Source organism: Neomonachus schauinslandi, chromosome 6 (assembly GCF_002201575.2).
Source record: "Neomonachus schauinslandi chromosome 6, ASM220157v2, whole genome shotgun sequence".
NCBI classification, from domain to species: domain Eukaryota; kingdom Metazoa; phylum Chordata; class Mammalia; order Carnivora; family Phocidae; genus Neomonachus; species Neomonachus schauinslandi.
In genome coordinates, this window is record NC_058408.1 from 154,377,633 (window position 1) to 154,390,401 (window position 12,769).

General features: G+C 65.3%; 1 protein-coding gene across 4 annotated transcripts; it reads right to left on the reverse strand.

The window, feature by feature from the left end:
* Nucleotides 1-315: 315 nt before the first annotated feature.
* ADAM8 (ADAM metallopeptidase domain 8) lies at nucleotides 316-11,334 on the reverse strand. 4 transcript variants are annotated; one of them, XM_021703780.1, is made up of 24 exons: nucleotides 11,222-11,334; nucleotides 10,212-10,318; nucleotides 9,256-9,332; nucleotides 9,037-9,115; nucleotides 8,871-8,947; nucleotides 8,352-8,535; nucleotides 7,955-8,017; nucleotides 7,810-7,878; nucleotides 7,517-7,686; nucleotides 7,330-7,411; nucleotides 6,962-7,113; nucleotides 6,700-6,877; nucleotides 6,429-6,518; nucleotides 6,137-6,326; nucleotides 5,978-6,059; nucleotides 5,459-5,621; nucleotides 4,856-4,933; nucleotides 4,164-4,248; nucleotides 3,409-3,514; nucleotides 2,860-3,019; nucleotides 2,373-2,438; nucleotides 2,111-2,161; nucleotides 1,167-1,244; nucleotides 316-790 (listed from the first exon to the last, which is right to left on the reverse strand). In XM_021703780.1, exons 1-24 carry the CDS (start codon nucleotides 11,262-11,264, stop codon nucleotides 740-742), a joined length of 2,481 nt encoding a protein of 826 aa, XP_021559455.1. In that variant the 5' UTR covers nucleotides 11,265-11,334; the 3' UTR covers nucleotides 316-739. The 4 variants fall into 4 exon arrangements, with proteins under 4 accessions (XP_021559455.1, XP_021559454.1, XP_044772566.1 ...); XM_021703779.1 differs by having other exon boundaries at nucleotides 2,111-2,164; XM_044916631.1 differs by lacking the exons at nucleotides 316-790; nucleotides 1,167-1,244; nucleotides 2,111-2,161 and having other exon boundaries at nucleotides 5,470-5,621.
* Between the last annotated feature and the right edge of the window lie 1,435 nt (nucleotides 11,335-12,769).

Here is a 12,769-nt window from a genome sequence, read left to right on the forward strand (position 1 = left end):
TGTTGGGGCCGTTGCCGGGTGACGGCGGCCGGATAGCCGCGGGGACCGGAAGGGGCGGGGCGGCGGGACTGGCTGTTGGGGCCGTTGCCGGGTGACGGCGGCCGGATGGCCGCGGGGACCGGAAGGGGCGGGGCGGCGGGACGCGATGTTGGGGCCGTTGCCTCAGCGCCCTTGGGCTGCTGACTTCCGGTGGGGAGGAGTCCTGCTAAGGTCCAGGAGAGAAGGTAGAATTTGGGCCTCGTCGGTTTCCAGCGCGCGCTTTGACAAGCACTGAGCCCTTAACGTGTTATAAATTGTATCGCACGTTCTTTTACACTCTAACATCGATTTAATAAAAATCTCCGATTATTTAGAACTTGATCAATAGCTTAATCAGAAAATACACTTCATTGCAGTTTCGGCCCTGCTGCGCGGACGGGGCCGGGGCGGGGGGGGGGCTGCTTCCAGAGCAGCGGCCGGCCGCAGGTGCCCCTCGGGGTGCGGGACCCCCGGGGGGGCGCAGTCTAGAAGGCCGGGGGTCCCGGGCGGGGGGTGCTTCCAGAGCAGCGGCCGGCCGCAGTCGCCCCTCGGGGTGCGGGACCCCCGGGGGGGCGCAGTGCAGAAGGCCGGGGGTCCCGGGCGGGGGTGCGATGGGGGGTCCCGGGCGGGGGTGGCCGGCCTGTGGGAGAGGGGAGTCCGGCTCGGCTCTTCTGTTAGCACTTCTCAGGCCGCACCCAGGCCCAGCGCCTGCAGCCCCGCGTCACCTCCTCTGCACCAAGGGCTTCAGAGCAGCCTTCGGACCAACGGCGCCCTCGGAGGAAGAAAAAGAACCGATGCTAAAACGGATCTGCTACCAAGAGCACAAATGAATCATACTTCCTTTTGCATTTCCTAAAATGTAGGTCACTGCTCACGCAACATGGAGTCATGCTGCTCACACTTGTGGCCACAAGATCAGCAGCTAAGCCTTGGGAACCTTACACTGTCTCCCTTGTACTGACAGGAGGAAAAGATTCACAGCCAACAGGAGCGGCCCCCTGAAAAGTCCGGACAGTGTCAAGTGGATGTTGAAACAAACCTGGTGGACCGTGTCCCCCTCAGGCCGGTGTCCCCCTCAGGACGGTGCCTCAGCCAGCCAGCCGGGGAGACTGCGCACCCTGTTGCCCAGCGCCCTGGGAGAGGCTCACCTGCGTGGGTCCAGGGTTGGCCCCTCCAGCCCCAGGCTTGACCGGTGGCAGCGGGGGTGGGAAGGTCGGCTTCACACCCTGGAGGACACAGACAGTGGACGCTGGACACCACTGAATGCCCCGTCTTCCCCAGCATCTCCTAGCAAAGTTCCCCAGGTCCACTCTGTTCCTGACCCCCCTGCAGGCTTCTCGACAAAGTGCCCCCAGGTGGGGCAGAATCAAACCCAAACGTGGCAGAACCCCCTCCTGGGCCCATCAGCCACAACCTACCTCACCACCTCCCCCTCTCCCTGAGTGACCCACCCCACCCTACCCCAGGGTTTCCCAAGAAAAACTCTTAAATGGCCAGAATGTGGGTCTTTGGAGGTTCAAAAGCCAAGAATTAACCACTAAACAATTAACCACTAAACTTTGCATCTATTTGCATTTCAGCTTTCTCTGGGCTGGCAGGACAGGTGCCCCCAGGATCTGGGGTGGAGGAAGGGAAGGCCCAACGGGAACACTGGCCACACCCCCGCCCCCCAGGGAAGACCCTTGGTGGGCACAGCACAGCTCCCTTGTAGCCTTGGCTGGCTATCATCACTCCTTGGCTAGACCCCTTTCTGCCCCTTTGCCCCTGTTTTTGCTGTCAAAACCCCTCCTAAGGCTATTTCTGTGGCTTTGCTGTAAGCCTAAAATTAGTTCAAAAAGTTAAAAAGGAAGGAGAGAATCTTCGTGAAGCAAACAGCACAGTAACGGTTGCTGCCGGCAGGGCCTCTGGATGGACGCAGACCCTGGGGGTCACAGCGGAAGGAGTCGTCTGCCGCGCATTCTCAGAGCATCTCCAGACTTGAGCTCCAAAGGGAAGCTGAGGACACCACCGGGTCTAGCCATGGAAGGGCCGGCAGCCAGGGAAGGGCATGGGCGCAGCCGGGGGAGTCTCCTGAGTGGCAGAGGCTTCTCACCTGCTTGGGCTTCAGTTCAGGGAGGGGCTTGGCAGGAGGAGCAGGGCGGAGCTGCTGGGAGGGAGGGGCGGCAGTCAGGCCCTCTGGGCCCCTGGGTTTCGTCAATGTGCTCTCGGGGCGGGGCCATCAGCCTTATGAGTGCGGCCACGGCTGTCCCAGGGTCCCCAGCCCACCAAATCCAGCCCCCAGCACTTGCACTCCCCACCTAGGACCCGTTTGGTGCCCCCAGATGGCCTGGCTGCTGGGCCCCACTGCTGCTCACCTGGTCTGGGGGCGGCCGGGTGTACACAGGAACAGTGAAGGGAGGGTTGGACATGGTGGCTGGAGGCTAGAGGGGAACAGGGTGGAGAGCCTGGGTCTCACAGGGAGGCTGCCTCCAGGGAGTCTGGCTTTGGAGCTGTGCCCCCAGCTCAGGACCCAAGGTTCCCACCCCTCCCAGAGGAGGAAGACTAAAGTGTGCGCATGCAGGGCTCTGCCCCACCCCGTTGGCCCCCAAGGCCTGAGCCCAGGTGTGACCCCCACACTCCCCTCAGCCTTGTTGTGGAGGGGCCCGAAGGTGCTGGGCAGCAACAGAGGGTATCTGGGCCTTAACACCTTCCAACAGAGCCTGCAGAGGCCGAGAGCCTCGGGTTTAAGTGTGGGTTCTCAGACTGTCCACCTGTAAAGCCTGCTTCACGGAGGTGGGGCAGCTCTAAGCCCTGTTGGGAGGGATCAGGGATGGCCTAGGGATGGCGGGATGCAGTGCTTACAGCAGGGGGCGGCTGCTTAGGGGTCACTGTAGAGGCTGTGGGCCCGGCGGGCTCGCTGGAGTGGGTGGTCGGGGCTGGAGCCCCACCCTTGGCTGGCACACCGTGCCCCTCGTGGAACAGGGGGTTGGAGAGCCCCTTGGCAGTCTTGGGCGCCGTGTTCCTGGGGAGAAAGCAAGACTGGTCAGTGTGTCCTGGCCTCAGGGTCTGGCCCAGGGACTCAGGGGCTCCTGGGTGTGTCCTGCAACCGGCAAGAAGGGGTGAGGTCCCATGGCAGCTGAGCGTAGCTGCGCACCAGGGGCAGAGCCCACATCATCCCGAGTGCTCTGGCACTGATTAGGGGATGGAGGGGCTCTCTCTGGGTTTACGTCCACTTGTCAGCCACGTTTGTCACCTGCTCCCCCTCCTCGAGAGGCAGAGGCCCCAAGGCCCTCTACGTGAAGGGTTGTTCCTCTTCTTCTCAAACTTCAGGGGGGCATTTCCCAACGGTGTGTGAGCACGGGAAGTGCCCCTTGCCCGTGACGATGTTTTGCAACCCCAGAGCAGGCTCACCTCCCAAAGACGCGGCGCCGGGCCTTCAGGCAGAAGACCGCTCCGGCCAGGAGAGCGACCAGCAGCACCACAGATACCAGCACGCCCACCAGGAGGCTCCTGGACCCTGTGGGGGTGCATGAGGCCAGGTGTCAATAGGGTAGTGAGGGCTGGGAGGGCTCTGGGGCTGAGGAGGGCACAGTTTTCTCAGGCAGAGAACCGGGAGCCCAGGGCCCATCTGAGGAGCTTCCGTGCTGAGACCCAGTCCGTTACACCCGTGCTGTGGGCTCTCAGATGACGGGCTGGAGGACTTGGCAGTGACTGGCCCCCAGCCCACAGTGACGTGAGCAAGGTCTGGCCAGGCCCTGGAGACCGTGGTGCTGCGGACGGCTGCATGCACAGTGGCCACTGCAGAGGAAGACACTTGGGGGAGTGGGGGCCCCTCAGACTCCTGCGCTCAGAAGGGGGCTGAGGAACCAGCAAAAGGGCTGGCATGCTGTCACCGCTACTGTGCCCTCCCTCTAGGACAGGCCTCTCGCCGGCCTCATGTGGGGCCGAGGCGGCCACACCGGCTGCTGGGCTGTGCCTTGCATCCTTGGGGTCAGAAAGCCCGGGGTCAAGGACTGCAAACCTGAATCTCTAATGATACCCCGAGGGACTTAGGGGGCACGTGGTGTCCTTCTCAGGCCTGCCCAGGTGGTCTGAGGAAGGATGGGACCCGCACTGGACCCCATCAGGCCGTGCAGGCTTGCAGGTGCCAGGGCGGCCGGGCCTACCTGTGTGCACGTGGGGCAGCGGCTCTGTGCAGCGGGGCGGCGCCCAGCCCGGGTGGCAGTGACACTCTCCCTTGTGGTTGCACACCTGGGGGTGAGTGCGTGTAAGGACCAGGCCGCTACACACCCAGGCAGCTGTCACCGGCTGCCGAGCCACCAGGCCAGGCCTCACGGAGAGGGACTCTACCGTGCCTCCCCGGCTGGTGGAGGATGGGCCGTGAGCCCGGCTCCTCCGTGTGTGGCTGCCACAAGCGAGGCCTACATCCAACGTGCCCACAGCAAGGCCAGCACGGCAGGCGCAGTCGGGGGCGGCTCCCTGTGGGCTGTCCTCAGGGCACGTCCCCAAAGCTCTCGGAGAGGGGCTCGGGAGGGCAGCGCCCCAGCCCCTGGTGCCTTGAGCTCTCAGGGCTGACTGTCCCCACATCTTGACACAGGTTCCTGAGAGCGGATTACACGCGTCCCCATCTCAGAATAGAGCATTTCAAGTCTGACCAGTCCCCGGCCCCCGTGTCCACCAGCACCACTGCCCCGGGCCTCAGTGTTCACATGGGACGCCCTGATCCCCACCAGCTTCTGGCCGCGTCCCCAGGGCGCTGGCTCGGCCCCTGCTGTGCCTGGACTCATCTCGAGCGCGGCCTACCCGTCTCCTTCAGCCTCAGAGGGCGGGTGGCGGGGTGTCCCGTGGGCTCACGTACCCCATGGTTGTTGCACTGGGCGGAGCAGTTTCTGGATCTGTAAACTTGCAGGTGCTGGCAGAGTCCTTTCCAGCAAATCTGGAAGGCAGTGGGGGGTCTCCTAGGGCAGACATTCTAGACCACTGCCTGGCACCTGTGTCCCCACTTCCACCATCGGCTGAAGCTGACCTGCAGCCTGCACGGTGAGCTTTGGGGGAGGCAGGCCATGGCCACCACATCCAGGCTGGCCTGGCCTACACTCCATCTGCTGGCCGGCCAACCCATAGCTGCCACCAGGGCCACAGGACTGGCCCCACCCAGGCCCAGGGGGGCGTGGACTTGCAGAACAGAACGGTCTCCAAACCCTGGGAACTGAGGACCGGCTTCTTAAGCAGCCCCCCACCCCACCCTGTGCCCCTGCTGAGTCTCTCCGAAGCACAGAGGAGTCCGTGTGCACAGCCCTTGGACCACATGGGCTCGCCTACGTGGGACACGTGTCTAGGACCTGGGGGCCCAGCAGCCTGACCGCCACATGGGGCACATCCAGGCTCACATCTGGGTCACAGCCCCTACAAGCTGCAACCAGCTGATGCGCCTGCAGCAGACGGGGCTCTGGGTGCTCACCCTCTGCTCACCACACTTGGTGCCTTCAGGTACTGGCTCATACCCAGCACCTCCCTCCAGGACAAGAGCCTTGCAAGTGCCCGCGTGAGAGGTGAGGGTGCAGTAACTCCGCTTTAGGGGCTTCTGTCCACCCTCACAGTATAGGATGCCACAGTTGTTGACTCTGTGGACAGAAGAACAAGCCATGCAACCAGCTCGGCTGGGTCTCCCACCTGTTGCACGCTGACCCCCCTCTTATGAGGACCTGGGAGCTGCAGGAAACGAGGCCCAGAGCCTCGGACAGGCTGTAGGGTCCGCCGATTGGCACCTACCCCGCCCCCCACGACAGCGACACACCCTCCCTCCCATGAGGGCAGATGCTCAGGCCTGGGGGTCCTGGAAGGCAGGGCAGATCCCCTGGAGAACCTCTGACTCAGTCCCCAGACTCCTTTGTGCAGAAGACCCTCTTGGGCAGCCCCACTTCCAGGGACATCCTGTGGCCCTGGACCCAGGGGAGTCAGGCCACGGATGAGCACTCACCTGCTGGAACCGTGGGCGAGCCCGCCCTGGCAGCCTGGTGAGATGCTGTAGGTGTAGCATGTTTCCACAGCAACCCGTGAGCCTGTGGGGGCCAGGAGGAGGTCAGTCCTCCGGCTTGGGCCCCGCAGCCCCCCGAAAGCCAGAGGGCACCCGCCTCACCTAGCCCCCACAAGTCCTGGCACCTCCGGGCCAGCACGGGGCAGACCCCGTTGTAGCAGTAGCCCCCCGGGCAGGGCGTGCCATTCTCCTGGAAGACGTCCTCCGGGCACACTGGCTGCTGGCCATCGCAGTACTCCTCAAGGTCACACGCGTCCTTTGGGGGACGGCACAGCTCACCAGCAGGCGTCACCTGCCCAGCAGAGCAGAGCTCAAGTGTGTGTCAGCCCGCTCCCCGGGGCCCCTTCCCACCTGCTGGCCAGGCCCAGCTGTGCGGGGCGGGAGGGGAACTGACCCTGCAGCTTCGGCAGCAGGCACCCTGTGCGCACTGGGCCCCCGCGGACAGCTGGCAGGTGGTAGCATTGCAGCAGGGGTTCCGACAGGCCTGGAGAGCAGAGGCGGGGGTGGGCTCCAGGGCAGAGCCCGGGCCCCCCTTCCCGGAGCCCCCGGGTGGAGACAGTCCTCAGGGAGCAGGACTGTTCTGCTGAGGGGCAGCACACAGGGCAGCTGGTGGGTCACGGACAGACATCCATACGGGCAGGGGGCGGCGGGCATCTGGCCCGTACCTGGGGCGGGCCGCAGTCACACTGCTCCCCACGCTCCACAAACAGGTTCCCGCACACAGGGTCGCCCACCAGCCGGCTGGGGTCCGGGGCATTGGCCAAGCAGGCTGTCCGAGGCTTCTCCATGAACATCTCCAGGTCGGCGCGGCTGCACTGGCTGAACATTCTGGGGAACCTGGCGCTGGGGGTGCAGCGTGCCTCCGTCAGGGGTGTGGGGGCAGGGGCACCCAGGGCACCCCCCTCTGCAAGCGGCCCCCGGCCTCACCCGATGCTGGCCGCCATGATGCAGCCGCCGCCCTCCCGTGGCACAGGGCAGTAACAGCCCTGGATGTTCTCGTCGTGGTCCATGCCCAGGTTGTGGCCCATCTCGTGGGCCATGGTGGACGCCACGCCGATGGGGTTCTCTAGGTTGTGGTCCTAGAAGGCGAGGCTGTGCTGGCCGACGCCGCAGCCCTTCCCGACCCCACCCGCCCTCACTGGCCGGGAAAGGCCGCAGGCTTGGCACTGCACCCCGCCAACAACACTTCTCAAAGCATCAGCGCATCCTCCAGGGGAGGCGGCCGCCCAGGAGCACCAGCCCATGGGGACAGCCGGGGACAAGCACGCGGACCTAGCGCCCGGAGGCCAGCAAACCTGGTTCACAGCCCCCGAGTCCTGGGAGCACACGGCCGCCACCTTGGCCAGTCCCACGGTGGTCCCGGTGAACTCGACCCCACTGGAAACAAGAGCAGTGTGCAAAGGTGGATGCCCCGAAAACTGCCTCCCCCCACATAGGCCTCCCTGGCCGCAAGGGCTCGGCTCTGCGCCCGCCACCGCATACGTGATGAGCTGCGCGTTGTCGTGCTGGTGCCGACCCACCAGGTTCTGCGTCCGCCACCGGAGGAAGTTGTCCAGTGTGACGTCGGGGTTCGAGCTCACGTGAATCTGGTCCTTGTGGTTCCACATCTCCAGGCCCACCAGGACCACACGGAAATTGAGCTCCTGATAAAGCTGGGAGGGCAGGGAAGCCCCAGGTCAGGCTCGGGCCCGTGAGGGCCGCAGAGCCCAGCTCCCTGCCGGCTGCCGGTCCCCCTGCTGGCCCCGCCCCGCTCGAGGACCAGGGTTTCTACCCACCTTGTCCACGTGGTTCACCACCTCCATCACCCGGCTGCGTACAGCTCCTCTACTCCCCAGCCGCTGGAACTGCAGGATGGAGGCCCTCAGACGCCAGCAGTCCCCCGGCCCGCCCCAGCGCTGCCCCCACGCCCTGCCCCACTACCTCTGCGCTGTCCGTGACCACATACAGCTCCACGAAGCGGGTGTCTCGGGACAGTGGCCAGCTCTGGGGGCACAAGAAGCTGGTCAGCCACCCCAGCCACAGTCCTCCTAGCCCGGGCCCAGTTTTCACACACTGACCCTTTCCTGGGGTCCTGAAGCCGGCACCCAGCCCCCTGCTCAGGAATGGGGGTGCCATCCTGGAGGCTCCAGCTCAGGCCAAGGGGTGATCCTTGCAGCCACTGGCAGAGCCAGGCCTGATGGGGACCCCTCGGAGACGCCAGGACCGCCTGACTGGGTTCAGTGGGTAGAACCCTCACTCAGCCGAGCACAGTGGGAGTCTGGGGGATGCAGTCCCGGTGGACAGCGGATGAGGAAGCTGGTCTGCCCCCCCCCACAACCTGGGGCCTGAAGGCTGCCAAGATCCGAGGCCCCAAGGCCTTCTCCAAGCTGGTGTTGCTGACCCCACAGGTCCCGGCCTTCTGTTGCAGGTGCTCCGCCCGGTATAGCGCGTGCTGCCCCTCTTCACCGTCCCCATCCAGGGGCTCGATCAGGTGGACGTCCGAGCCGGCCCAGAAAAAGCCCCTGAGGGCAGAGGTAAGCCAGGTGATTCTGAATTAGAGCATCCCCACACGGGCATCTGGGGAGGGACAAACCCTTGAGGGACAGGGGGCCTCCTTCTGGTGAGGACAAAGCTCCATCTGCACGGGGACGGACGGCCCCCCAGGCGGGCGATATACGGGGCACGGCCTCCAGGGCCCGAGGGGAGCCCTGTAGCTCGGGGAACCTGTGACTTCTAACAGGCCAGACGCCCGTGTGCAGGAAGGTCGTCACGCTGAGCCCCTCTCTTCTCGGCCTCAGTTTACCTCTCTGGAGCATGTGGGGGATGGCTGACACCCCCTCAGGTCTGCGGCACTCACCTGAGGCCGGCACAGGTGCTGAGGCTGGCGGCGGAATGCTGGTGCCCCTCCACGTGGCCCTGGTAGAAGCAGTGACCCTGCAGGAGGGAGGAGGCGTGAGTGGCCCACGGCCCTGCCCCCGCTCTGCCCACTGCCGGCCTTGCGGAGGGCTATCCCGGGCCCATACCTGCCTTTGTGGGTGCTCCACCACCTGGGAGCCATTGGCAGCCCTGTAGGTCTCCGTGTAGCCCGAGCCTACCAGGTCCCTGGAAAAGAGCCACTGTGGTGCCCGGGGCCCCGCCTGCCCCCACAGAAGCCACCTCTGGCCTGGCGGAGTGGCCGGGCCAGGGAGCTGGACGCCTAGGGCATGGATATGCTGGGCGCAGCAGGCTGGGCCTCCACTCACCTGTTTTTCCTCAAGTGCAGGGTGAAGTTGTGCCCTTGGGTCCCAAGGATGTAGCTCACAGTCTCCGGGTATAGGTCCTGAGCCGGGAGAGGGAGGGGTCCAGGGTGAGGGGCCCTGCCCCAGGGCCCAGCACCTTAACCCTGGGTGCGGTGGAGCTTGGCTGGGCTGGGGATGCAGCCAAGGCCGGGGGACCCTGAAATCTGAAAGTCCCTCGGAGGACCCTGAGGGTCGTTCAGCATTGAGCTAGTATTAGGAAGCTGAGGCTGGGCAGACCTCAGTTTCCTCATCTGTCCACACAAGTAATGACTAGAATCCCCTTCCCCAGGAAGCAGGGGGAGGGGGAGACATGGCCCTGAGGAGATGGGGACATGGCACGAGATTGAGCACCCCAGGGGAGTGCCCCCCAGCCTGCTGACCTCTTGGGACAGGACAGCATGAGGGCCCAGGGCAGTAGAAAGCTTTCCCCAGATGCCGAGGTCAGGACAGGGCTGACCACAGGGATTTCAGGAATGCCCCCAGCCAGCCTTCTTGGGGAATCCCAGCCCAGCTCCAAATGCCCCACAAAGGTGCCGTCACCAGTCAGTCACCACAGTCACCACAAACACGGAAGGTGACACGCCCCTGATGAGCCAGCGTCTCTGGTCTGAAAGGGATCTGACTTATCTGGCCAGTGAAACCGGAACTTGCCCTGGGCTAGCAGGGCTCCCGAAAGGCAGCCCCAGGGCCCACACTCAGCAGAAGCCGCTCGCCTCACGCCCCCACCCGCCCCCACCCGAGGGCAGGGTGAGGCAGGATGCAGGGAGGTGAGGCCTGGGGGTGGAGAAGTGTAGGCAGACACAGACGGTCAGCCCCCCAGGCCGGCTCCTCACACTGGCGGGCACACTGGGAGCTACAGACAACACAGGCTCTGGGGGGCCAGGAGGGACCCCCGGGCTGGCTTCCCCGCCAAGACTTACCAGGTGGGAGGGCAGGGCTCGGCGGGCACGGGGTGCTGCCGGCAGGCGTTGGGGCCACACCACCTCATACTGGTCCACGTGGGACAGCGGGGTGCTGGGGGCGGCCACTGTGGGCGAGAAGGGGGTCAGCAGGCCGGTGCTGGGCCTGCACCTCCTCCTCCAAGGGAGTCACAGGTGAGCGTGAGCACCAGGGACTCGGAGACGGGGTTCCCCTGCCCTGGGTGGGGTCCACAGGGCAGCCCCTGATAGCTTCTACCCCAGGGCCTAGGGCTGACCTAGACGTCCCCTCCCCTCCCCTCCCTCGGGTCTGAGGGCGCACTCCGGCCCTGGGTCGGGGGGTAGTTCTGCCCTCCTGCCCGCAGGCAGTTCACCCAGCCCAGATCCAGAAGCTCCCAGGTATCCAACAACAAACAGCCCTGGGAGTGGGGCCCCGACAACAGCGACCCCGCAAGACTCTTCTCGGTCTCTAAGTGTTGATGGCTGTGTCTCCACCGCCACTATCTTGCGAAACACCAGGAGAGAGAGGCCTCGCCTCCCAGACGTGGGCCCCTCCAGCCTGGGGCTGGGACACCACCGAACCCAGCCCAGAAGGCTCCCCCCAGCAGCAGGGAGCGTAGGGGCCACCAGGTCCCCGGCCGGCGGTGGGTCCCAAGTGACTAGACTACCCCCTCCCAGCCTCCTCCCCCGGTGCCCACCCTCAGCTCAGGTCACTGCTCCTCGGTCCTCCCTTCCCTGCCAGGCTGGGGGGTCTGGGTGGAAGTGGGCAGTCACCCCAAGGCTCCGGGGTGGGTGGGGGGTGGCGCGTTCTCCACCCTGCCCTGTGAGTCCCCGGCCGGACCAGCGCTGGGGAAACGCCCCAGGCGGCTTCTCCCCCAGTTCCCTTTTGAAGTTTCCGTCTGCCACCCTGGGCCTTCCCGGTGAGGGCTCCCCTCGGCGCGCCCGACCCGAGACTGACCCAGCGCTCGGCGGGGTGCGGAGGGCCAGGGAACCCGACCGCGCCCGGCACTCACCTTGCAGACACAGCGCAAGCACCTGGAGCCCCAGGCCGCGCATGGCCGGGGCGCGCTCGGGGTGCGTACACGGGCGTCCGGGGCAAGAACAGGGGGCGCGCACGGGCTCCGGGGCCAGGGGTCCGGGGTCCGAGGACGCGGCGCTCGCGACAAGGTCTGGTCTCCCGGCGCCCCGCCCGGAGACCAGCCCCCGGCCCGCAGCCTATCGGCCCCTCCGACGCCGGGAGGGGCGGGGCTTGGACACCCGCTGGGGAGGGGCGCCTCGCCCCCGGCCGCCGGCCTGGGGCTCGCTCTTGGGTTTTCCTGCGTCTACTTCTGGGCCCCTGGGGGCCCCTGAACAGCGCCCGGTGTCCAGCACGTGGAAAAAACTTCGTAAATGTGGATCGAATTAACGGAGGGGGTTGGCGGACAGACTAAGCTGAGCCCCTCCTTGCAAGGTCGCACGCCGCTTGGTGCAGGTGAGGAAGCCCAGGCTCCGCCCGGCACAGGGGCCTCTGGCCAGGTGGTGGGGGCAGTGGTTCAGACCAGGCTCTGTCTGGGGGCGTGGCAGGGGGGTGCTCAGGTGCAGATGTGCCCTCAGACTTCCTGGGGAACAGAAAGCTCCCCACACCGCACCCTGGTGCCTCTGCTCTGCAGGGTGGGGCCGCCCCCACTGTGGCCTGGCACCCAGGCTTCTCTGGTGGGTGCGTCACCGGGGGGTCCCAGACCGCCTGCAGCCGAACCACGTGGCTCCGGAGCTGCGTTCTGGACAAGCTCCCTGAGGTGAGGGCATCAGTCTAAGTGAGAGCCTGTGGGCAGCACAGTCCAGGCCAGAGGTCAAAGTCTAACAGACCCTTATTTCCCCCAAAGCGGATGGCATAAAAACCAAAGGCAGGACGGGCTAGCCGACCTTAAGGCATCTCAGGCAGAGGTGACAGAGGTGTAGAAATGGTCTGAACACGTGCTCTGTCCCCCTTACCTACCACTTCCTGTGATGAAACAAGGTGAGACCCCACCCCCCAGCCATCTCCATCTTCCCTTCCTTCCTTGTATGTTGCAATTATTTTAAAACAGAAAGTAAAAGGCTAAAGCCCCTGTACTGGCAGAAACCAAAGCTGCCACGGACGCACACGCTCCGTGGGCCCTGGACCAGACTGCCCGCGGGCAGCTAGCGTTGGCAGCCAGGACCAGCACGGGCCTGCTCCTAGGACACAGGACCCCACGCAGCCCCCCAAACACACCTCTTGTTCCACCCCTCCCCCCTCACCACCTGCAGCCCTGAGGTGCAATGGGCAAGCCTGCTGCCCGGAGCCCAGGATGGGGACACAAGGTTTCTGGGTCTCAGAGCAGGGCAGGAGGGCCACAAGCCAGGGGCCGACGGGTTCCTCTGCTCAGCACGAGGTTTGCACAATGCTGGGGCTCTGGCCATGATGGCTGCACACGCTGCAGATTGGAAGAGGAAAACGCCTGTGGCTTGAAGGGGAGCCCCCAGCTCCACGGTGTTTCCTGTGCAAGGCAGCGGCCAGGCCGAGTGACCACACCCTAGCCGCAAGGGGGGACCCAGGCTGC

Coding starts and splice junctions, on each gene's coding strand:
- ADAM8 (XM_021703779.1), bottom strand. CDS start 11,264: ATGCGCGGCCTGGGGCTCCAGGTGCTTGCGCTGTGTCTGCAAG. Junction 6,519..6,699: donor GTGACTGCGGCCCGCCCCAG/GTACGGGCCAGA, acceptor TCTGCTCTCCAG/GCCTGTCGGAACCCCTGCTG. Junction 6,327..6,428: donor CCTGCTGCCGAAGCTGCAGG/GTCAGTTCCCCT, acceptor TCTGCTGGGCAG/GTGACGCCTGCTGGTGAGCT.